This window comes from Triticum aestivum, chromosome 4B, assembly GCF_018294505.1.
Source record: "Triticum aestivum cultivar Chinese Spring chromosome 4B, IWGSC CS RefSeq v2.1, whole genome shotgun sequence".
NCBI classification, from domain to species: Eukaryota; Viridiplantae; Streptophyta; class Magnoliopsida; order Poales; family Poaceae; genus Triticum; species Triticum aestivum.
Window position 1 is genome coordinate 609,642,849 of NC_057804.1, and position 24,258 is coordinate 609,667,106.

The following is a 24,258-nucleotide window of genomic DNA, read 5'->3' on the forward strand; positions in this document are numbered from 1 at the left end:
ACGGCACCTCCGCGTTCAACACACGTACAGCCCGGTGACGTCTCCCACGCCTTGATCCAGCAAGGAGAGAGGGAGAGGTTGAGGAAGACTCCATCCAGCAACAGCACAACGGCGTGGTGGTGGTGGAGGAGCGTGGTAATCCCGCAGGGCTTCGCCAAGCACCATGGGAGAAGAGGAGGGAGAGGGGCAGGGCTGCACCAACCAGAGATCAAATCGCGTGTTATGGGCAGCCCCTAGGCCTCATATATATAGGGGAAGGGGAGGGCTGCGCCCCCTTTAGGGTTTCCCACCCCCAAGGGGTGCGGCCAGCCCTAGATGGGAAAGGGGCGGCGGCCAAGGGAGGATTCCCTCCCCCCCAAGGCACCTAGGAGGTGCCTTCCCCTCCTAGGACTCTTCCTTAGGGTTCCCCTTTGACCCTAGGCGCATGGGCCATGAGGGAAGTGGCGCCCCAGCCCACTTTGGGCTGGATCCCTTCCCATTTCAGCCCATGTGGCCCCCCGGGGCAGGTGGCCCCACCCGGTGGGCCCCCGGGACCCTTCCGGTGGTCCCGGTACAATACCGATGACCCCGAAACTTGTCCCGATGGCCGAAACAGGACTTCCTATATATAAATCTTTACCTCCGGACCATTCCGAAACTCCTCGTGACGTCCGGGATCTCATCCGGGACTCCGAACAACATTCGGTAACCACATACAAGCTTCCTTTATAACCCTAGCGTCATCGAACCTTAAGTGTGTAGACCCTACGGGTTCGGGAGACATGCAGACATGACCGAGACGTTCTCCGGTCAATAACCAACAGCGGGATCTGGATACCCATGTTGGCTCCCACATGTTCCACGATGATCTCATCGGATGAACCACGATGTCAAGGACTTAATCAATCCCGTATTCAATTCCCTTTGTCTTGCGGTATTTTACTTGCCCGAGATTCGATCGTCGGTATCCAATACCTTGTTCAATCTCGTTACCGGCAAGTCACTTTACTCGTTCCGTAACACATCATCCCGTGATCAACTCCTTGGTCACATTGCGCATATGATGATGTCCTACCGAGTGGGCCCAGAGATACCTCTCCGTTTACACGGAGTGACAAATCCCAGTCTCGATCCGCATAAAACAATAGATACTTTCGTAGATACCTGTAGTGCACCTTTATAGTCACCCAGTTACGTTGTGACGTTTGATACACCCAAAGCACTCCTACGGTATCCAGGAGTTATACGATCTCATGGTCAAAGAAAGAGATACTTGACATTGGCAAAGCTCTAGCAAATGAACTACACGATCTTTTGTGCTAGTCTTAGGATTGGGTCTTGTCCATCACATCATTCTCCTAATGATGTGATCCCGTTATCAACGACATCCAATGTCCATAGCCAGGAAACCATGACTATCTGTTGATCACAACGAGCTAGTCAACTAGAGGCTCACTAGGGACATATTGTGGTCTATGTATTCACACGTGTATTACGATTTCCGGATAATACAGTTATAGCATGAATAAAAGACAATTATCATGAACAAGGAAATATAATAATAATACTTTTATTATTGCCTCTAGGGCATATTTCCAACACTATCGTCGGTTGTATCGGTTGGTTGCTTTGTAATACAAAGCGGGGAAAACCCTTTTTCTCAATTGACTGCACTTGCGTACTGCAGGCATCTTCTTTTACGAGGCGACAACGACTCGAATTAATGATCATAGTACTACTATCATACATGATACACCATGTGGTATCTGCACCTTAACCAAAAAAGGTACACCCTCGGTTCATATAAGTTTTTATAAATTGTGATGAGAAAAAAGGAACATGTATACACAAAAGGTTCACATAAATTTGGTTATTTCTAACAACAACAATCATTTCTATACTATATATAGGCAACGGGGAAATTCGGTCACCCTAGCCACCCCTAGCTACACTCCTGAATTTCGTTTCAATAATACTCCTTTGGTTCCAAATTACCAAGCACATTAGGTTTTGTTAGGACAAGTTTTTGACCAAAAACTACTCTATTGATCTATAGTACTCCCTCAGTCCCAAAATAAGTGTCTCAGCTTAGTACAATTCTATACTAGAGCTAGTACAAAGTTGAGACACTTATTTTGGGACGGAGGGAGTATGTGACATAAAGTTGATGTCATTACCTTCATACTCCAAAGTACTTACGCATGGTTGTTATTTTGCATCATCAAATTTAGATTCTAAGTATATAATTGTTTTTACAAACCTAGTATATTTGGACACCAATTCGGAACAAAGAGATTATGAATGTATGATCATGTGTGCTTTACACTTACTATATGACTTAAAGATTGTAACTAGGCGGTAGACACCATCAACCATCTCAAATTGATAACATGAGACTTAAAAATATGTAGCTCAAATTCTTCTTTTAGGAAGTGTTAAATACTTTTAACTTATGCTAACCCGGTGTACAAAACTTTATGTATAATATTTTTCTTAGCTCGCAAATTATCATAAGTTCTTACCGCAAAAGAAATAATAGTTTCTTACCAAATTTCATATGACTGTCTTCTGCATGCATGAATACTTTCGCAATTCCTTGAAGTTTTTTTTTTTGCAAAAGGGAGGCAGATCTATTATAAATATCCATCGGAAGTACCAAACACCTTAATCATAATAAAAATTGCATTAAGGTCCATGGACCATCCGACGACCACTGTCGTCAAAACGAGCCATCGATGCGCCGAAGTCGCTGCTCCCGTAGCGGAGCTGACCTGACCTTATCGATGACAGCTGGAAAGTCTTCATCGATGTGCCCCTAAGGACCAGCACCCCGGGTCCGCGGTCATCGCCGCTAAATCCTTGATTCGACTTGAAGAGTCCGACACCAAATCTCGTAGTCGTGCACGCACGACGAAAAACCCTATCCCCGTCGCTCCGAGGAGTTGGCAGGAATCTATGCCAGAGATTCGTCTAATCCGCCCGACTGGCGAACTTGAGGAGGATCGAAACTCGAAAGACTGACTCGAAGAAGAAGAAGCCCCATCCGTCCGAGTGCTGCCCTTTCGCGGACTAAAATCCTAACCTATCTACTAGCCGAAGTCGAGACACCAGGATATCATTCTAGTGATATCATGTGTGCATACATACCGACGCTTAACCATCTACTCTTTTTACAAGAATTGTTGCGAAAAAGAAGACAACGTTTATACGATCAGTAAAGAAACTAATCCCGAAATAATGCCGTTGTGTTGTGGTTGATTTGGAAGATGCGGGATAATGCATGCTTTTTATTATAATCCAGTCGTTATTACTAATATGGTGGGTCACACATCGGTTAACGACCATTTTGCGGACGATTTAAATGTATGTATGCACAACTTTAGGCTAGTCATGGTGGGAAGTAATTTAGACTAATAACATGCATATGTCACTACCTTCGTAGTGAGTAGTAACATAAACCGAGGCAATGGGCTTGCATAACTGGCGGCAGAGTAATTAATATTGTAGCAGTTACTAAAGGTTTTCCCTTATAGTTAGGGCTGCTTCCTGAGGCATTCCGCGGTACTTGGGTTAAACCTCGTTTAGTTCTATCTTCGATGCGGATGATCTTTTTACTGTGGCCAGTGGCATCTATAGGACATAGTTTTAGCGTCTTGGTCAGGGCAGTGAGGCGGCGACAACGGCCTACATTTAGAATAATCACCCCATCACCGCTCCAGAGGTGCGCCTGGATTCAGCCGACGCTAGTGGTCATTGATTTGTTTGTAGGTCCTCCTGGTCTTTGTTTTTCTTCATCGCGACAGAGGTTGGTCTGATGTGTTGGCCAAAGTCTTAGCACGACGATTTTTTGTCTGTCAACTAGCCTGGCTCCGGTGAGGAAGGGGTAACGTGCTTTCGACTCATTCCAATGCAGGTTAAAGCTAGGTGGTCCATGGTGTTTTGATGTGTTGGCCAAAGGTCTTAACATGCCGACTTTTTTGACTGTCAAACAAGGTTAGCCTGGCTCCGGTGAGGAAGGGGTAACGTTCTTTCGACTCATTCCAGTGCATGTTAAAGCTAGGTGGTCCATAGACCTGCGTGTAATCTTTGTTCTAGGACTCTTTGCACTGATGTCACTTGATTTAATAGAACAGGACTTTTTTATATAGAGAAGAGACAAACCAGGTGCGCCATTAGTTGGAGAGTCAGCCTGTTCTCAATCAAGGAGGGCTAGAGGCACAGGTATACAGCCTCTGCCTAAGCAAGCAAGACAAGGGTCATGAAGATGCATCAAAACCCTCACGAATGCTGGCATATTGCCGGTCAGAATGCATATGCCCAATACAAAATAACGAAAGGCACACAACCCTGGCGCGAACTAAAGCAAGGCTTGCCTTACATTCTCAAGTCTGAACTACCTTTATTCATCTTACGATTCTTAAATACTTGCAATACAAAAAAAAAATGAACAAGTATTTGTAAAATGTTGATCAAGCATTTGATAAATGTTAAATATGTATAGAAAAAATGTTGACCATGTATTAAAAATGATGGTTTTTTCATAATTTATATAAAAAACTTTAATCAAGCATTTGAAAAAATGTTGGTAAGTATTTAAAAAATGTTAAATGTGTATAGAAAAAATGTTGACCATGTGTTAAAAAAGTTAATATTGCAAAGTTGAAAATTTTAAGCAAGCTTTTGAAAAATGTTTGAATGTGTATAATAAATGTTGATCATGTGTTTAAAAAATATTAAATTTATATTGGAAAATGTTAAACGTATGTTAGAAAATCGTCGTTGACATATACAAAGTAGAAATGAAAGCAAAAAAATGAAAGAAAAAAAGGAAATAAAAACGAAGGAAACAAATGAAAACCCGGGGAAGAAAAAAAAGAAAAGTAACAAGAGAAAACGAAAAAGAAAAAAAATCCGAAAAAAGCCGGCTATACTTGCTTCACGTAGGTCCTGTCCCCGCTACTTAACAGGAACAGTGGGTGGGCGTGATGTTACCGTTTCGTTCGCTGCTCTGGAACCGCTTTGAACCGCTTCAAAGCGGCGATCTTGGGGTGATTCTTGCCTGCTTCTCTCGACGCCGACAACACCGTGGGTCCTCGTCCTCTCCGTCTGCCGCTCCGGCGGCGGGAGGGGCGGTGACCCCGGTAGTTTCTCTCTGGTGGGGAGATTGAATAGGCATAATTTGTTTTCAGAGGTGCTGCATCAATGATGGGGACAGCGCCGCGTCGAAATAATCTGTTTCTGCTCTTACCTCGTCTCGGTGGCACTCTAATGTGTGGCGTCGAGGAGCGGGTGGCTCAGTCTTCAGATCTGGTAAGATTTGTGTTTGATGGTCGGCACACGATGCTCTCACGGGTGGCGTTGGTGTCGACCGTCTCGGTTGTGTTTGGTGTCTTGCAATGGGGTGAGTGGATGGAGGCAAGCAGCAGCGTTCCTCTTCTTCGATCGCATCGGATGAAGTTGATGACACTGGGATCTAGCGGACACGGGGAAGAACCCCAGCCGACGTGCCACAAAGCCCCGGTCCCGTCATTTGCGGCGGTCCGTTTCGTCGGCTCGAAAAGCATCATTGTATGCAAAGGTGCTCCTCCAGATCTGGGTATGACGGTAACTCCCTTCTTTCTTCAGTGTTGCCTTGGTGGCGGTGGAGGTCGATGGTGGGCGACGTTTCGGTGTGGCACAAGATTATGTCAGAGTGAAATTTTAGTTTTGCTTCTTGCAGAATCTTTGATGCAATATTGCAAGACATCTACATATGTACTATTTGTAACCTGTTTGTTTAATCAAATATATGTGGGGTTTTTTTTAAAAAAAGTTGGTGGGCGTGATAGATAGATAGCTGCGCTCGTTGCCTTCCTGGAGTTCCAGCGTTCGACCCCTTGTTCTACCTTTGTTTCTTCTGCTTTTCTTAAATGTGCGCGAAATGGGCCTGCCCGACTACTGTAGCCGCTTCAGGTCTCGCTGAAGGTGAGATATGGTCGCCGCGGACAGAGTTGCCCATTTGAGAGAAACGGCCCTGTGTGGATATTGGGCCAAAATGTAGCCCAGTGCACTGCGGCACACACCACAGTTTAGAATTCCTGCGTGGCTCTACGCTTTAATACCACATGGCTTGTCAAAGGTAGATTCAACATGTTTATAAGCTTTCCCACGCTGCAGGATAGCACAGCATGTCAGCGTGGCAAGCGCTGACAGCAACTCTTAAACTGGTATATGATACATGATTGAAACTTACCAGTCTGAAGACCCATACAACACGCTGTGGGTGTGCTATTTTGTTTTTGAGTCTGGAGTACCTTTTTTTTTTTTTTGCGGGTGTGTCTGGAGTACCTTGTTTACAGGCATTGACTGCTCTTGCGTACTGCTCGGAGATTGCATTGTAGTAGTTCTGAAACAAGCTCGGAATGGCTTGGAGATTGCGTTGTATTGCAGGCATTGCTCGGAGATGACATTGCAGGCATTGACTGCACTTGCGAATAGAAGGACGGCCAGGACCGAACCCGCTCCCTAGGGTTTCCCCCCGCCGCCGCCGGCTCCCCCGCGCGGAGCTGCCGCCGCCGCGGCCGGAGCCCGCCGGAGCCGCCAGCCCCCTCCGCCCTCTCCTCCCCCCACCCCTCCTCCACGCCCCTGTACCCCCGCGCCGCCTCCCCGAGCGAGGCGGTCGGGGGCCCTTCCTTCGCGCGCCTCCAGCCCCTCCCCGCGCCCATCCCTCCTCCCGCCGTCGTCAGCCTGCGCCGCCGGCCCTCGACCGCGTGATGCTGGCGGCGGTGGGCTTGCCCTTCCCCGCGCGCGGTCCTCTCTTGCTCGGGCGGTGATGGCCGGTGGCAGTGCGCCTCGGCCGGTGGCGGTCCGGCGTCCTGGTGTGGAGGCCGGCGGTGATCGTCGTGGTGGTGCCGCCTCTTGGCGGCGGGGTGGTCCGGTGGTGCTGGCCGGCCGGGGGCGCGTCCCCGGCCCAGATCTGGGCCCGTAGGGTCCCTTCTGGGTCCTTGCGGGTCGGCTCCGGCGCGACCGCAACGCTCTCTGTATAGGGAGGCAGGGGAACAGCTTGGACTGGGACAGCGACGCCGACAGCGTACCAGCTGCTGCGCGGAGGCGGGAGCTGTCCGGGCCTTTGAGGGCCCGACCGGGCCTGTGGGGCCACGGGCCCGGTAGGCTACCGTCATGGACGATGGAGGTGGGGCCCTCCCGTATGCCGACGGTGTTGTTGCCCTAGTCCCAGCTCCTCTTCTCCTTTGTGCAGACCATCTTCGCGGTGCCGTGGTGAGACAGTGTGGGAAGCTTCGTGTCCGTGTTGGCGCAGGGTGGTGGTCAGTCTGGTGGCGAGCTCCGGAGTGCCTGAGGTAGAGGCTGAGATCGGGAGAAATCTTTGTTGGCTTGGCGGGAGCTGTCCGGGCCTTTGAGGGCCCGACCGGGCCTGTGGGGCCACGGGCCCGGTAGGCTACCGTCATGGACGATGGAGGTGGGGCCCTCCCGTATGCCGACGGTGTTGTTGCCCTAGTCCCGGCTCCTCTTCTCCTTTGTGCAGACCATCTTCGCGGTGCCGTGGTGAGCCAGTGCGGGAAGCTTCGTGTCCGTGTTGGCGCAGGGTGGTGGTCAGTCTGGTGGCGAGCTCCGGAGTGCCTGAGGTAGAGGCTGGGATCGGGAGAAATCTTTGTTGGCTTGGCCAACACCGACGCGGGGGCGTCTGAGGGTGCCGCCGGACCTTCCTGGAGGGCGTCGGGGCTACCCTTCCTCTCTCCTCGCCGTGTACCGGGGGAAACCCTTGGCAGCAGCATCGTCATCGCCGCGTCCCTTCTTGGAGGTGTTGTTGGGTACCGGCACTTCGGAGTCTCGGAGCTTGGTGAGCGATCTCCGGTGGACGCAGCGGTCACAAGGCTTCGTCGTTTTTGTCGATCCGCCGTTATCGGCATTTGTTTCTTTTCTTTTTTTTCTCTTTCCTTTCTTTTGGGCGTATTTGTGCTGCTTCCACCCCAGCCCCTATCGTCGGTTGTATCGGTTGGTTGCTTTGTAATACAAAGCGGGGGAAACCCTTTTTCTCAATTGACTGCACTTGCGTACTGCAGGCATCTTCTTTTACGAGGCGACAACGACTCGAATTAATGATCATAGTACTACTATCAAACATGATACACCATGTGGTATCTGCAGCTTAACCAAAAAAGGTACACTCTCGGTTCATATAAGTTTTTATAAATTGTGATGAGAAAAAAGAAACATGTATACACAAAAGGTTCACATAAATTTGGTTATTTTTAACAACAATCATTTCTATACTATATATAGGCAACGGGGAAATTCAATCACCCTAGCCACCCCTAGCTACACTCCTGAATTTCGGTTCAATAATACTCCTTTGGTTCCAAATTACCAAGCACACTAGGTTTTGTTAGGACAAGTTTTTGACCAAAAATTACTCTACTGATCTATAGTACTCCTTCAGTTCCAAAATAACTGTCTCAAGCTTAGTACAATTTTATACTAGAGCTGGTACAAAGTTGAGACACCTATTTTGAGTCGGAGGGAGTATGTGACATAAAGTTGATGTCATTACCTTCGTATTCCAAAGTACTTACGCGTGCTTGTTATTTTGCATCATCAAAGTTAGATCCTAAATATATAATTATTTTAACAAACCTAGTATATTTGGACATTAATTGGGAACAAAGAGATTATGAATGTATGATCATTTGTGCTTTACACTTACTATATGACTTAAAGATTGTAACTAGGCGGTAGACACCATCAACCATCTCAAATTGATAACATGAGACTTAAAAATATGTAGCTCAAATTCTTCTTTTAGGAAGTGTTAAATACTTTTAACTTATGGTAACCTGGGGGTTTGCAAATCTCTCTACTCATAATGGAGCAGTTGGTAGTCTCCGCCGGTCAATTTTCGTCCTCGATCCCACCTTCCAGCGAACCCCCAGGCCTGTCACGAAGCCAAGGTGCCCCCATGAAGTCAAGGTGACAAACCTCCGGTCCATCCAGAGAAAATCGGAGAGAAAAAATCTACTAAAAAACCTACGAAATTTAACCAGTGACGAGGCCCCTTCGCACGTAACACGAAAAATCGCTCGATCCAACTCCTCCCTCTCCCTCGGTCTCGCCTCTCCTATCGCTCGATGTCGCTTGGTCCTCTCTTTAGCCCGCCACCGTCCCCAGCCGCCTTGCTCCGCTGTTGCCCCTCCCTTCGCCTGCCTCGCCCCTGCTCTAGGGGGGAAATTGGATGATTTGCCCCATTTTACTTGGGCATTAGATGATTTGCCCCACTTTACATAGGATTAGATCATTTGCCCCACTTTTCATTTTTCTTTTGATGATTTGCCCTTTTCAATTACTGTAATCATTTTTGAATATTTATTGCTTTTTTCTCCATGCGAAAAGACATAGTTGCCCCTGTGGCTGATTTACAGTTTGATACCGTACAAATCTTTTTTCTTTACAAGCCATGTCCAACTGAAGCAACTAATTAACAGGGAACAAATCATATCTACTTTCTTTACATGGTTGTACCCAACGGAACCAGGTACTCACAAATCATAGATTGATTCTGTTGCTTGCGTCGTCATGTTCATGGCTAGTGGAGAGGCAGATCCACCGCATATATATAGATCTCTCACCTGTGACTGAAGGAGATTCAGCAAGAGATGAAGCATATATATTTTTGTTGGAACTTGATCTCAGGTAACAACCCAAGAGAAACCAGAAGGTTTTGACCCCATACCTTTTCACGTAGGAGCCTTGATCGGAGGCCTCTAAACCAACGGTTTTGGACCCGGTCCCCAGCCCCAGCACTTGATATAAAAAGTAGAAAGATAGCACGTAAGAAAAACTAGCAGAAGGAGTGCCATCGACCCAACTGCCCGATCCAAAAGTCGTGCTAAGGGGCTGGAAGACCGATCTCCACCATCGGCCACCGCGAGGCTGTGCCGACGGTTTCTACATCGACCAGCCGCTGCCCATGCCGGCCACCTCTAGTGCCGGTGGCGTTCTGGACGTCTTCTACGTATTGCTGGCCACGTTCACGCTGGTGGCCATGGGCTATTCGCTTGCGATCTCTGCTTATTCTGGTTAGTATCCGATTCCCCTTCTAAAGAGGTGTTCTAATTACGAGATTGAGTCGATGTTTAATGCTAGTCCTAAAGAATTTGCTAACATTGGTATCATGAGCTAGTTAATCTCAGTTAGAACCCTAATCAGGTTTTCATGATGTTTTTAAGTTAATGATCTTGTGTAAGTCCTGATGTTCTCTGTTTTAAGATAAGTGCATGTTAAAGGTTTAATTATCCTAAATTAGTGACCCTTGTTTATGGTCAATTTCTTAAGGTTAAGGTCTAGTTGATACGGGTTAGGGCTAAAACATGATCATGTACAGTTCTGTTATGGTTTGTGGAATACTGCTGATGTTTTGAGATTAAGTTAATGTAATTAGGATGTTAAGGCCTGTTTAAGCAATTAGAAGGAGGTGAATAGCGAATTGCAGAAATCCCAAATTTTACCCAATTTTATGAAACCCAAATCCCCGATTTTTCGAAATTCGAAAGCAATAAAATCCCCAGATTGAAGATCAAGACTTACCTATATATGTGCGTCGGGCCGCGCAGCCTCCGTGCCATGGCAATAGCCGATGTGCGCAAACTTAACGCCCGCAGCACCACAATCTCTTGGTCGCTGCCGAACTGATGGACTAGAAGCACATGGCCGGAGTGGCATGTGCGCCGTCGTCACCTCCTCAAATCACGCGGCACCGGCGTACTTTATGGCGGCCGGAACGCCGGCGTACAACCACACATCATGTTTTCCGGCGCTTCCCAGCCTAATGGACGACGAGCAAGTGCGGCTTCCATGCCGCGCTTTACCGCCATCCCCTTTTTTTTTCATGGCCAACGGCAATTCACCTCCACCAGCTCCACAAAAAAGACCACGCGCACGACGCGGAGAGGGCGAGTTCGACGACGCCGCGCGCACCGTCTCGTCGATGCACGCGCGCGCCGGCGAACAAGCCCACCGCGTCGCCGTGGTGATGGGCGCGCGTCACAATCGGCGGCAGCGCCGCCGCTCTCGCTCGCCGCGGGGAAATCGGGGGAGGAGGGAATGAATGGGGATTAGGGTTAGACGGGCCGACAATTTTGTTCCGACTGCGCCGATTCCTGGCCGTTCGATTTGATCTGACGGAGGGGATCAATGCGGGGAAGTAAATGGACCACGGGAGCCTAATGGACCAACTTCTTCTAAGGGCCCCGACTCAAGTTTTGATTAGGCCTATGGCTGCTTTTATTTTATCTAACGCCCCGCTCGGGCGGAATTTCCTGATGGGCCGCAAGCGCTTTTGAGCCGAATTTAAGTCTTTTTTAATTAAGTGCTATTATATTTTGTAATGCTTAAAATGTTTTTTGCACTGTTTAAAAAGATTTAAAGTGCCTGATTTTATGTTTAACATGTTTTCTGAATAAAATGGAACCAACTAGAAATTTTATTCAGATTCTTTTGACATGTTTTATTAATGTCTTTTTGTGTCATTTAATGTGGAATATCATTTTAAATATCAACAAATGCTGAGGATTAGTATTGTAAATTGATATTTAATATGAGACTGATGTGGTCCATTTGTAAGATGAACTAGTTAGACTTTTTTTTCCAGTGCTATTTATGAAGTTTACAAATTTTCAAATAATGTTGTATGCACTGTTTATATCGGGAAATGTTTGAATTTGAAGGGGGGGTATAGTGCTACAAGATTAATGTTGATGCCATTTTTATAGCATTTTAATGTTGAGTTACGAACATTATGAGATGACCTTGATTTTGAGCATGATTATGTGTGACTCTTTAAAGTTTGTTTCAAAAAAAAATTATAGCATTTTTTATGGACATCTTTTTTCAAAATTTTATTTGTAGCATGAGATTTATGTTGTGATCATCTCTAATGGGCTGAGGCCACCCTAAAGAAAATGTTAATTACTGGTTGTGTGGTTCGTTTTTCCGCAACGCACTATGCAGCCTAATAATGACGAGACATGATGTTAAAGTATTATGCCATGTGCATTTTTTTGTCCTTTGGCATGCACTCATAAAAGGTGATGAAAACTCAGCGTGATGATTCTCTAAATAAGGATGTCTAGATAGTTTTAATGTGATATCATGGTCATGTTTTCTCAATTGTTGACAATTAAAAGTTCACCAAATGTTATTATTTGGTGAAAACACGGTGCAATTTCCAAATTTTGTTTGCAGAATGTTATGGTGTCATTGTCAATGAGGATGTCAATCTGTTGTCTACTCTGTTAAATGCCATGATTAGAATGTTTAAAAGAATGATAGTTTTGTTATCATGTAACTGAAGTTTTTAATCATAAACTTGACATATTTTGTTGATGTTATTGAAATTATAATGTCAAGTTTAATGCAAGATGACCAGTGATAAATTATAACTTCATGTGTCTGATAACACACTGGATTGCATCATTTATTGGTACTTTATGTTAATTATATGGCTATTAATTTAGCACATAAGTTCGCTGATCATTTTATGATTCTAAGTTTCTGGAGTCAAAACATAAAGCTTTGATTAGAGATTTCATTTATGAGCATATGTTTTATGGTATATGACAGTATTCCGACCAACGTTGATTATTGTCATGTCCCACTTTTTGGGATGCGGAGTGTTTTTTTTTCATTTTTCAACCCAATGGTGATACATATTAGAACATGATTAGCCTCTTTTGATTGAGATCATTCAAGATTATGTTTGATGTTTCATGATGATGCTCATAAAAAAAATTGTCCTTGTTTTCAACAATGGACCATAAAGTAGAGTTCATTTATTTGAAGACTAGGGCTAATCTTTAAATTGGAAGGGAAGGACTCTATTCATGATGGAGATTTTTGACCTTCATCGTGCACTATATGAAGAGGCTCCTAGAGTTTCTATTGTAAATTCCGTTGAGGGGGAGGAATATTATGACCTAAAAGCTATGAAGTGGGAGAAGTCAAAGCGATGTTCATTTCTTATTATGAAACATACCACCTCCTTCATATGCCAATTAGTATTTTGTCTTTATTGAGGAACATTTTGAAGATGTTTTACCCATTAAAGATAGGCTTTAAGGAGTTTTGCTACGAGGACAATAAAGAATAAAGCATTTGAAGACATTTTGTTTATTCATATGAACCTTTTGTTCTTCGTAATGCAACCTTTCGATGATGGTCTTACCATGTGGTGAGAATATTTATAAATGTATTGTTTGTAATAAATGTGCCATGGCACTCTTATGATGTAAGTGAATAATGAGACCTCGTCGAAATTGTAGTCATGCTTACCACATTTCAAAAGGGGGAATGGAATGTCTCATTGAATATGGGAAATGGTGAATGTATTAAATTCTCCGAGTAGGATGGAACCAACAAGAAGTCCTATTTTGGAGAATGAATTATTATAGTGTTTGAAAGATCACATGAATGTCCTTACTTCCTTTTTAGAAGAATTACATGTACTTGCTCCCTTATAAGAACTATGAAGCACACATTAAGATTTAAAGTGGCAAGCTTGCTAATCTAATGATGATTATGATGTGACTTGTGGTTATATTTCTGACCAACGTCGTTTGTAATCATGTGTCACACTTCACTCAAGTGGCAAGTTTGTCAGTACCATGTGGCTCATGGTTATTTTTTTGACCAACGTCATTTTATAATCATGAGTTGCAAATCATGAAGTTCTTTTCCATCTTCTGCCCAACGGTGTTGTGGTTTAGAGCTGAGATGATTGCCATCAAACTTTTGAATTTATTTTTCCATCTTCTAAAGTGATTTATCACGGAACCTGGAGCGTATGGACATGAATCTTAAAGATAACTCCGTTAGATTTTTGTTCATATGCATCAGGTAAGTTTAGAAGAAATTTCTATTGCGGGGCTTAATGTTGAGCCTTAACAATTTCTCTATGCTTGATAATGTGTGTGAATGATCATCTTAGTGCCTTGCTTCCATATAGGATGAAAATTATGAGCTCTAATGACCAATGAAACTCAATAGAGTTTCCTTAGTGAGTTGTTGTGATGCTTGTGTTATTATTATAACATGCTCTTGTGTTACCTTGGTTAAAATGTATGTATGACTCAACCATAAGATTTCGTTATGAAGATAAAGTTGACATAAAGCATGTTGTTCAAATACAGTTATGAAATAAGACGAGCATTGAGACACTCATACCATAAGTTGAGGGGGAGTAAGCTTACTACCTTGTGAAGATGAAATATTCTTGGCGAGCCAAGAAATATCTATCTTCTATTTATGAGTACAAGTCTTGGTGATGCCTCATACTTTGCTAGTATTGAGTTTCATCAAGATATTGGTCCAAAAGGAGTATAAGTCTTATTATTATGACATACGTCGGTAGAGTACAAAAGAAAAATAATTATGTACTAGTACTCTGTCTCACCTGCTATTAAAGTTAAGGGCCATAAAAAATGGGCATCTTAGTGTCCAAGGAACCATTATGAACTGATCAGATAATGTTGTTTACCTATGCTTCAGCTGTCAGAAGCAGTACAAGTATTCAAGTATGAATGTGCCCTATTTATGATCGGGGATACTTGGCAAATGTACAAGTAAGCCCAGAAATGGACCACTAGGAAAGCCAACTAAAAGTCTTGCAGTAAATCAAGGCATTAAAGTTTACATGCTCACTGAGTATCGTAACCTCGATATCATAGGTTACTCAAACATTGTTTTTGCGAGGTGTGTGGATATTAAGTTTCCACGTTATGTTACACCCCCACCTTCGCGTATGGAGCTATATCGTGGAAAAGCTCCATAATGACACCGATGGCATCGGTAATGATGCAATTTATCATGTGGCATGCTAAGAGGCTGTTGAGCAGGTTGTATGTCAAATAAGTTTTATTCCCGAAATGATGGTGGTAGACAGCATTTCTAAACCACCTACTGCAATATGAACATGCAATTTTCTATGCGAGTAACAACAAGTCAAATGGCACTGCCAAAACCATTGACAATATGTTTGTGTTGTGAAAGATAGAGTCCAGGATCAAGCTATTGAAGTTGAGCGTATGAGTACGTCTGAATGTTTTACGGATCCGTTTATCATAGACTTACCACCCAATGTATCATTATGTTGCTAGCATGGGTTGTTGGAAAGTCTTGTTGATCCTGGAAATAACGACCGTTGAATAATCCAACTCCCATAAAGTGTTATGTTTTCCGTTTCAAGATAGAATGATATACTATAAGTACTGAGTTTCAGTGTCATTTGATAGGTCACTGTGACACCTTACTTTGGTAGGTATTTCTATTACGAGCGGGTTTATGATGTTTGTTAACCTTACAATCAAGGGGGAGAATGTTGGAACTTGATCTCAGGTAACAACCCAAGAGAAACCAGAAGGTTTTGACCCCATACCTTTTCACGTAGGAGCCTTGATCGGAGGCCTCTAAACCAACGGTTTTGGACCCGGTCCCCAGCCCCAGCACTTGATATAAAAAGTAGAAAGATAGCACGTAAGAAAAACTAGCAGAAGGAGTGCCATCGACCCAACTGCCCGATCCAAAAGTCGTGCTAAGGGGCTGGAAGACCGATCTCCACCATCGGCCACCGCGAGGCTGTGCCGACGGTTTCTACATCGACCAGCCGCTGCCCATGCCGGCCACCTCTAGTGCCGGTGGCGTTCTGGACGTCTTCTACGTATTGCTGGCCACGTTCACGCTGGTGGCCATGGGCTATTCGCTTGCGATCTCTGCTTATTCTGGTTAGTATCCGATTCCCCTTCTAAAGAGGTGTTCTAATTACGAGATTGAGTCGATGTTTAATGCTAGTCCTAAAGAATTTGCTAACAATTTTCAGTGTGATACAATTAAACTCTGAAGCATCTGGGGGAGATAACTGAACGAAGTGTTTTATACAATGTACCCAGCTCCATGACTGAAGCAGTACGAGCTGCTAGGGTAATTAGTACTATCAACACTGTCGCCCAGCCATGGCTATTACTGGCAACGCAACGAGCTCACACACAAAAAATTATAAATCTATGAATCACTGAAAGAACTTAGTTTTTACCAGCAACGAGCGCACCATCTGCAGCTCCGAGTTGCAGCGGGAGCTCCGGGACCCGCTGATCCGCCGAGCTGCAGCGGGAGGCGCCGCGGTGGGCGGCAGAGCTGCAACCGGAGCCGCCTCCCCGGGCCGAGGAGCTGCAGCGGGAGCCGCCGCACCGGACCGACGATCTGCAGCGGGAGCCGCCGCGCCGGGCCGACGATCTGCAGCGGGAGCTGCCGCGCCGGGCCGCTGCTGCCAACATGGGGGCCAAGGTGCCCTGGTCGGCCTCCTCCAGTAGCTTTCTCTGAGTATTGGGGAATGAAGAAGAGAGGAAAGGCGTTGAACTGGAGAATGGTGAGCTCGTCGATGGAATTAGGACCAGTCCAAAAGCAGAGGAGATTACAGAAGAATTGTAAATCAGCCACAGGGGCAACTTTGTCTTTTCACATGATGAAAAAGGGATAGAAATTCGAAAATGAATACAGTAATTGAAAAGGGCAAATCATCAAAAGAAAAATGAAAAGTGGGGCAAATGATCTAATCCTATGTAAAGTGGGGCAAATCATCTAATGTCCAAGTAAAATGGGGCAAATCATCCAATCTCCCGCTCTAGGGCCGTCTAGCCGAGCCACCTGCTCCAGTCACGGCTATCCCTACTCGGATCTGGCGCTCCTGGTATGTTCGCTACTTCGATTCGATTCCATCTGTTCCGATCCGATCCGATGGCCGGTGGTGTGGTTGCATTGCACGGCCCCATGAGTGGGGTTCAAAGATCACCGTCACCGGCTGTGTGAGGCCACGAATGTCATCTTGGTCCCCTTACTACTATATTCCTGATCCACGATTGTCATCTTGGTCCCCTGTACGAGTTGATTATATGATGTTGTGTTCTCAAGTTTTACTCTGAATTTGTTAGATGCTGGATGAAATTCACGGCTAAGCAATTTTTTGGTATGTCTTAACAGAATGGTGGAAGGGAGGTTGAACTGATAAATTTCTGCAACCACCTTGAGGTCCATAACGTTCTCCTAATTATATGCAGCCCAATTCGTAAAGTTGTATTTGTTTGAGGGAGAGGACTGCCTGTGATCAGAAGCAAACAACTAATGTGGGTTTCTGCACTACTAATGTGTGAGAGATGGTAAGAGTATGTGCTATGTATTTCTGTGTGTGCACTACTAATGGGGATTGACTGTTCATGCTGCTACAGTAGTTTCATGATCGATTATGGAAACAAGAAAATTACTCCCTCCGTAAACTAATATAAGAGCGTTTAGAATACTAAAGTAGTGATCTAAACGCTCTTATATTAGTTTACAGAGGGAGTACTTGATAAGGATTTTATTAGTATGTACTTTGAGACTTGAGAGGCTGTTATTGACAGGGATTCTCTGTCTGCTAGAGAGGCTGGTTCCAAATCAACATCGGAGCAAGCGCAAGATAAGGGGACTGGGGTGAAGTCTTTTCTTCTTTGTCTCAATGGTATGCTGATACGTTCAAACCTGCATTTTAACTATTGATACCTATAACGAGGCAGAGGAGGATATCCTGTTAGGGCGTGCAGCGCTGAGGCGTCGTGAGGAGGAGACGCCATGGTGCCGGTGGTGCGCCCGCTGCTGGTGGTGCTCAGCGAGGACGAGTGCCAGAAGGGGCTGAGCAGGACGCCCTAGCGCGTCGACAGTATCTGGTAATAATTTTTATCTTCCTTTCAGATGTAGTAGTTGATACCGATGAACTTAAATGGATAATTTCTAACCTTAATCTTGCAGTGTTCAGGGAGGCTCCCACAAAATCAATTTACACAATCCCTTCTCTGATTATGCACACAGATCAGGAGAGACATACTGGCGGGACAATCTTTAAACCATGAAGCCCTCTCACGGGTCGACATTGAACAAATAATTCTTCTTTGAGACAGTGAAGAAAACACAAATCAATGTAGTGCCCGACCCGAATTGGACTTCGCTGCTATAAGAAGGAAGGGTCCATGGCCGGAATCTCCATCAGGATGCATACTTGGACCAGAAAATCCATCAAGTCCCGTCGAAATTTCAATTTTCAACGAAACATCCAATGTCACCTTCGAGTTCGCCAGAGGTAGAAGAATACCCGTCGAGCTGTCTAATGTCGCCTCATCAGACTTCGACGGATCTCTACTCCTAATGTCTCAGTTGGTAGTTTGAGACAGTGAAGGAGTACTCCATTTGACCATTTTAATCATCTTGATCGTTTTCAAATGGTTTTGTACTCCATTTGATCAGTTTCAGTTTCAGTATGCACATTTTCAGTTTCAGTACTCTATATTAACTGAAAAAGAGTACATTTTGATCATTTTCAAATGGTTCTGTTATCAGGTAATAGTGATCCTAGAGCCATCTACCCCTGGATCCCTTCGCGGGCGCCGATCCCGTCGAGGTACCTAGCAGATCCCTTCCCGGGCGCCGGTTCCGTCGCTACGAAGGCTGCAACCATTTGAAGCCACCGATCCCCTTGCCATCGTTGATCCCTTTGCAACGTTCAGGAGCCGACGTCGATCCCCTTCAGGAGCCATCTGGTATGAACGCACGGTCACGCCGATCCCCTTCAGGAGCCAACGCAGACTCATTGCGGGCCATCCAGGTTTTTGTATGTTATGTGCTTTTTGTATGAGATTGAGATACTGTTGGGGCACTCTTTTGGGGTAATCTTATTCTGAGATATCCGTAAAATAATACTTATTTAGAGAGGAGATACCGACAGAGATTTGTTTGATGTGCTAAGAAAGATTCAAGGCTTCACTATTTGTTTGGTCAACTGATCAATGTTTTCACAACACAAGTATTCATGTTGTATTTTTATTTTTACTATGTCTTTGAACCATCTAGATGATGAACTATATACTGTACTTTTTAGTTTGTCGCAAGAACGTGAACCGAATTTTTAGTCTGTCTAAATCACGTGCAGATTGGGTACTCTGGAGCACATGGGAGGAGGAGAATGATGGGAGGTGTGTAGAATTCGGCGCCAAGGGAGACGATCGAGATGGTGGAGCAGAATCCAGAGGACGCCGGGAGACCAGGTAGAGGAGAGACAACACCCGGAGCCCATCGATCCAGTGAGCAGTGTGTGCTGTTCTTGGTGACCGATTTCGTGATGCGGGTGTTCTGGCCCAACTTCTTATTTTCCTTCTTTGTGGTCCGTATGCTGCAGTGAGCGGGGGATTGCTAACTTTGTGGTAATTTTCTGCTCTGAATGATGCCCATGATTTGATCTATGAACTTAACACGATCATGGTTCTGATTTGGTTGCTCCTTGCAAATCGCCGCACAGGTAACCTGCTGAGCCGACATAGACGCCAAGTGCGGCGATGCCTCTTCCGATGATTGGGAGGGCGAGTTCTTCCTGGGCTTTACCAAGATCAACTATGAGGTGAGGCCATTGACCTTGAACTGAACAGATTAATTGTTGTTAAAAGGTTGCTTCCAGTTTAACATTTGTTTTTGAAAAAATGTACTACATGGTCCTACTAGCAAGAGGAAGCTTTCTTACAAGTGGTGTAACGCGGAGGAAGTGATTCTTGTAAAGAAAATGTAAGTATGATTTGCATAACTATGTCTTTTTGGTATATATCCTTTTAATTTACTTGTACATTATGTGCTGCACTAGGATTATATATTTGTTTTGTGCTACAGGTTAGGTTGCGGTTCAGTGTGGCATTCTGGCATATGTTTCGGGGTACTGGAGGAGATCCTTTTGGTTCACCTACAAAGAACTGGCCTTGGGAGGATGGCACAAATTCCCTGGCCATGGCTAAGAGAAGAAGTATGGGAATTACCTGATCTTGTGTCTTAGGTCCATGGCTGGAATCAACAACTTATGCTTCGATTTCTGTTTCGGTGATATCTCAATTCGAGTTCATGAAGAAGCTTGGAGTTGACAGGTGGTGCTTCCATGACAGGGATATCGCCCCTGATGGCAAAACACTCACGGTATGATTTTATTAGAATGATTCTTGAAGTTGCAAGTTGCAACCTCGAGTTAGGGGAATTGAGACGGGTAGTGACCGACATTAGAGCAGGTTTATTATGATTGTATTTACAAGGGTACATGACTATGTTTTCAACACAAGGAATATGGTTGTTGATGGTTTACGGCCCGGCTGCGCCCACATCGTCCCGACACCAAGTTCGAGACCAAGTTCTAACCCCTGTACCCAATCAACCTCCATGGATCTTGTCTCTCACTAACCAAGAGCATCAATTCAACTCAACAGATTGACAAAAGAGATGAACCTAGAGTTTGAGGCTTGGGTAGTGTGGACATTGACCTGATGATGAGTGTTGTATGGTGGTCAAGTGGTGCCACTTCCCCTCGCCACATGCTGCTTAGTCTGCTCATTGAAGGTGCTCTCTGTTGGTGTTTGGCTGCTGCTGCTGATGTAGGTCAAGGTATGTACGTAGCATCTTCTTGCAAAGGATTTTGTTTTATGGCTATATACAAATTATTTTGGTATAGATTTGTGATTTTTGTTCCGTCCACTTAACCCAGTATATAGTAGCAGCTTTTGATGTCCTTTCCTCACCGGCGAATGTCAAAATTTATCATGTGTGCAAAAAAAAATTGAATGTAGTACGAGTACAAGGTTTAGAGAAGTTCGATCAAATGGCAAGGCATTTATTTTGGGACGGAGGGAGTATCTCATAGGCTATTCCATTTTAACGTTGCAATGTCCATAAAACATATATAAACATTTTGGGACGGAGGCATTTATTCTCGGGGAGTCGTTGTTCCGGATATACATATATAAATCAGGTCTGCACCACCCTTTATCTTAGCAGAAATGCTTGTCGCGTCTCTCCTCATTTTATTAGGAGTAGAAAAATTAGAGGATTGCAAGTGTGAACAGTTCTTGGGCTTGTTGTGGTCAAAGAACTAAATATTTTGTTTCTTATATAAGGGCAGTGACTTCACTATGTTAGGCTGGATGGTTCGATATTTAGTAGCATCATCAAACTGGATGCTAGCAAAGTGATAAAATTTGGATGTTTTCGGAAATATAGCATCAAGAGCTGAATAAGAGAAAAAATAATCAAACATCATTATGAATGCCTTAGGATAATGATTTTACCTTGCGGTTATACTCTGCATTGCATGCCTGGAGAACTATTGCTTTCAGATCCAATTTACAGTCCAGGTTGACCGTCGACACAGTATTCTTGCCATCAGATCAGACACTAGAAAGCATAGTACACCCAGGAGAAATCAGACCAGGAAATAGCTCTGGCTCATACTGTCAAGCAACCATATAAAAAACATCAGTTCAAAACAAGGAAAGAGACAAGTTCTGGGAAAGAATGAGAAAATATCATACATGATAAAATAGTGCTGACGGAACAGAATTCACATCCTAACCTGGTCGCATGATTCAAATTTAGATTTTGGCCCAGTATCTATTTAATGTGTACAGTTCACAGAAATAATAATGTTTTGTTTTATTTCGTTACAAGCCCCGACAAGCCATGACGCTTGAAGATATGGAGGCGACGAATCTGTGCCGACCCCCTCTTGGTGATAACTCGGTCGGAGCCACTCTTGGTGACATCTTGAAAAGGAGTACTCTACAACTACTGCTTCACAAGGGAGGCAAAAGGAACATAGTCCATCTTATAAGCAGTTCATTACCAAAACTTGAATTTGCAAAAGGAACTTGAATGATCATTTAAATTGTGTGGAGTGATTAGCCAGAAAGAGAAGAGAAAGAAATGCTTGTAGGAGTGACAATTAAAATAAGATAATTGTTGGAGTAAACAACACTCGATTAGTGACAGTTGAGTGACAATTAAAGAGGGCATGATGATGTGATAATTACTGTAACTACTCTACATTAACTGAGAAGGAGTACTCCATTTGACCATTTTGATCATCTTGATCGTTTTCAAATGGTTTTGTACTCCATTTGACCAGTTTCAGTTTCAGTATGCACATTTTCAGTTTCAGTACTCTATATTAACAGAAAAGGAGTACACTTTGATCATTTTCAAATGGTTTTGTGATCACCAGATGATGGTACTGGTAATAGTAGATTTATATCTTGTGATCACCAGAAAATGGAGTACCGTGTTTTCTGGTAGAGAACCAAGAAAAGACATTCAAAATCTACTAGGAAATTAAACTTTAAATTAGGTGCATAAACTCTAAATTAAAAAATGCAAGTCCTAATTCATTTGGTTTTAAAGAAAACTTATCTGAAGTAAAGCAGTATAGTCTCTACATGACGAACAAGTAAGAAGGAATGGAAAGATAAATTTCCGAAATGAAGATAACAAAACAAACACTGAACAATTGAACAGTCACTTCAACCAACACTCGACTACTGATACTGAATCTTGGTACTGCACAAGCATCATCATTAACATGGTCTCAAGCAGTGAAGTTCCACAAAATTTACTGCAATCTTGGTACTGGAAATGTTTTACTCCTTCAATGAAGTTCCACAAATATCTTGGTACTTCAACCAACAAATGTACTCCAAATGTTTTACGGGAGTATGCTTGAGACCATTAGGAGTGCCACACGGCTCCAGCAATGTGTCCACCTAAAACACTTCAGAACATTTATTCAGGCGAGGTTAATAGGATGAACTGACTTGCAAACGTTTCAGAATTGGCTGCCAATGAGAGGAGGGTGATGAATTGACTTGCAACAAGTGCATGAAGTAAGATTTATACAGATTTACAGAGATTCAGATACAGTCATTGAGGTCTGCTTGGCCTAGGCTGCAGTGCATTCAGATTCAGTCATGGAATGGAGTGAGATGGAGATGGTGCCTCACCTCTGTATTTGGAGCTGCGGAGGATCTTGGAGATGACGGTGCAGTCGACGAAGCTGTCGTCCACCGCCAGGACGAGCGGCGGCTACTGGACCGTCCTCGACATTGGGCAGCAGCAGAAGGGGATGAAGTTGCCCTGCACCTCCCTCCAGACGTTGTTGGCCTTGTTGCTGCTGATGAACAGGAGGCCGCGGAGCGCCCGGTGCACGCAGGAGCAATGAATCCGCTCCATCTGGCCGCCGCACTTGTGGGACGCCATGGAGCTCCAGATTAAAGCCCTGGCCAAGTTAAATGAGCTCCAGATTAAAGCCCTGGTCGGGCATGAGCAGCAGCAAGGGAGGGAGGGGGGATGTACCGCAGCTGCCGGCGTTGCAGGTCGAGCCGCCGCGCTTCGGATCCACCTGTCGGAAAGTAAAAATGGGGTCCTGAAGGGCCGACGACGAGAGGGACAATGGAGTGGCGGCGACGACACGAGAGGGAGAGGCAGAGCGACGCGGGCGAGGGAGAGGCGCCGGCAACACGGGCGACTGAGAGGCGCTGGCGACGAGTGCGAGGGAGAGGCGGCAGCGGCAGCGGCGAGCTAGGGATTCGACTGGGGCGAGCCAGAGAGTGGGTGAGTGAGCGAGAGTGGACGAGAGAGGTGGGAGGGTAGTTTAGGAAACAACAAAAAAATTGTACGTGACGAATTTTACACTGAAACGTATGGAACCTCTTCAAAGACTTATATTTAGGAACGGAAGGAGTATATATTAAAGTGTATACATATTAATTAAACATGGATCATACAAAAAAAATATTTTTATACTTATTAGATATATTCAGAGTATCACACAAAAAAACACAATTTGAGAGAAGAAACCGAATATACTTGGTTTGTTTTGAATTGCTTGCATGCTTTTATCTTTCGTCGAACAATTTTCCTTAGCCTATACAAATAAATTAAAATGATTTAAGAAATTTCAGATGATTGTTTATTTATATATGAACGTACAATTGAACATTATAGTTGGTTGTTTGCTTCGAGAGAAATGCAAGATCTTTTTTGATAATATGAAAAATGGATTTTCTATTTTACAAAATAAAATTGTTGGTTAGTTTCACTTTTATTTTTATTATATATATTATATATGTTTCTTTCATCATAGATAGAAAGTGATGAGTTCCGACATACGCACTGATGTAACAATGACTGGCCTGACTGAAACACTACGAGAAGAGGTACATATAGCTAATCCTTTGTATATATCTAAAGGTGTATTCGTATGTATTTTTTTCAGAATATAGGAGACATAGATATGGAAATTGGAGATGCACAAAAAAAAATCCATCGACAAGGGTTTCGAACCGACACCACTAAAAGGGGCCAAAAATTTATCAAAATTTTTATTACATAATAATATGGAAGCGGTGATATCTC

General features: G+C 44.3%; 1 protein-coding gene and 1 long non-coding RNA gene across 16 annotated transcripts; one reads left to right on the forward strand and one right to left on the reverse strand.

The window, feature by feature from the left end:
- Nucleotides 1-9,313: 9,313 nt before the first annotated feature.
- LOC123093551 (uncharacterized) lies at nt 9,314-23,483 on the reverse strand. Of its 6 annotated transcripts, none has more exons than XR_006445390.1 (4): nt 23,197-23,483; nt 22,845-23,119; nt 16,055-22,607; nt 9,314-9,599 (listed from the first exon to the last, which is right to left on the reverse strand). XR_006445390.1 is itself a non-coding variant. In XM_044515535.1 (3 exons), the coding sequence occupies exons 1-3, from the start codon at nt 21,158-21,160 to the stop codon at nt 9,517-9,519; spliced, it is 432 nt and encodes a 143-aa protein (XP_044371470.1). In that variant the 5' UTR covers nt 21,161-21,526; the 3' UTR covers nt 9,314-9,516. The 6 variants fall into 6 exon arrangements, 1 of the variants encoding a protein (XP_044371470.1); XR_006445388.1 differs by lacking the exon at nt 9,314-9,599 and having other exon boundaries at nt 15,737-16,337; nt 21,141-22,607; nt 23,197-23,481; XR_006445392.1 differs by lacking the exon at nt 9,314-9,599 and having other exon boundaries at nt 15,737-16,337; nt 21,141-21,302; nt 23,197-23,478.
- On the forward strand, nt 15,521-22,046 carry LOC123093552 (uncharacterized). 10 transcript variants are annotated; one of them, XR_006445398.1, is made up of 10 exons: nt 15,521-15,746; nt 16,999-17,174; nt 17,418-17,720; nt 17,803-18,587; nt 18,977-19,247; nt 19,343-19,441; nt 19,543-19,602; nt 19,705-20,001; nt 20,142-20,460; nt 21,520-22,046. It is a non-coding gene; the product is annotated as an uncharacterized lncRNA (long non-coding RNA). The 10 variants fall into 10 exon arrangements; XR_006445397.1 differs by having other exon boundaries at nt 17,803-18,130; nt 18,388-18,587; nt 19,705-20,460; XR_006445399.1 differs by having other exon boundaries at nt 17,418-17,515; nt 17,589-17,720; nt 19,705-20,460.
- Nucleotides 23,484-24,258: the final 775 nt, after the last annotated feature.

What these genes read in the sequence shown, in the direction of transcription:
- LOC123093551 (XM_044515535.1), bottom strand. Translation starts at nt 21,160, where the DNA reads ATGCAGAGTATAACCGCAAG. An exon ending in ATGCAGAGTATAACCGCAAG is followed by an intron (nt 16,378 to 21,140) that starts GTAAAATCATTA and finishes ACCATTCTCCAG; the next exon opens with TTCAACGCCTTTCCTCTCTT. An exon ending in AGATGGTGCGCTCGTTGCTG is followed by an intron (nt 9,606 to 16,054) that starts GTAAAAACTAAG and finishes AATCTCCTTCAG; the next exon opens with TCACAGGTGAGAGATCTATA.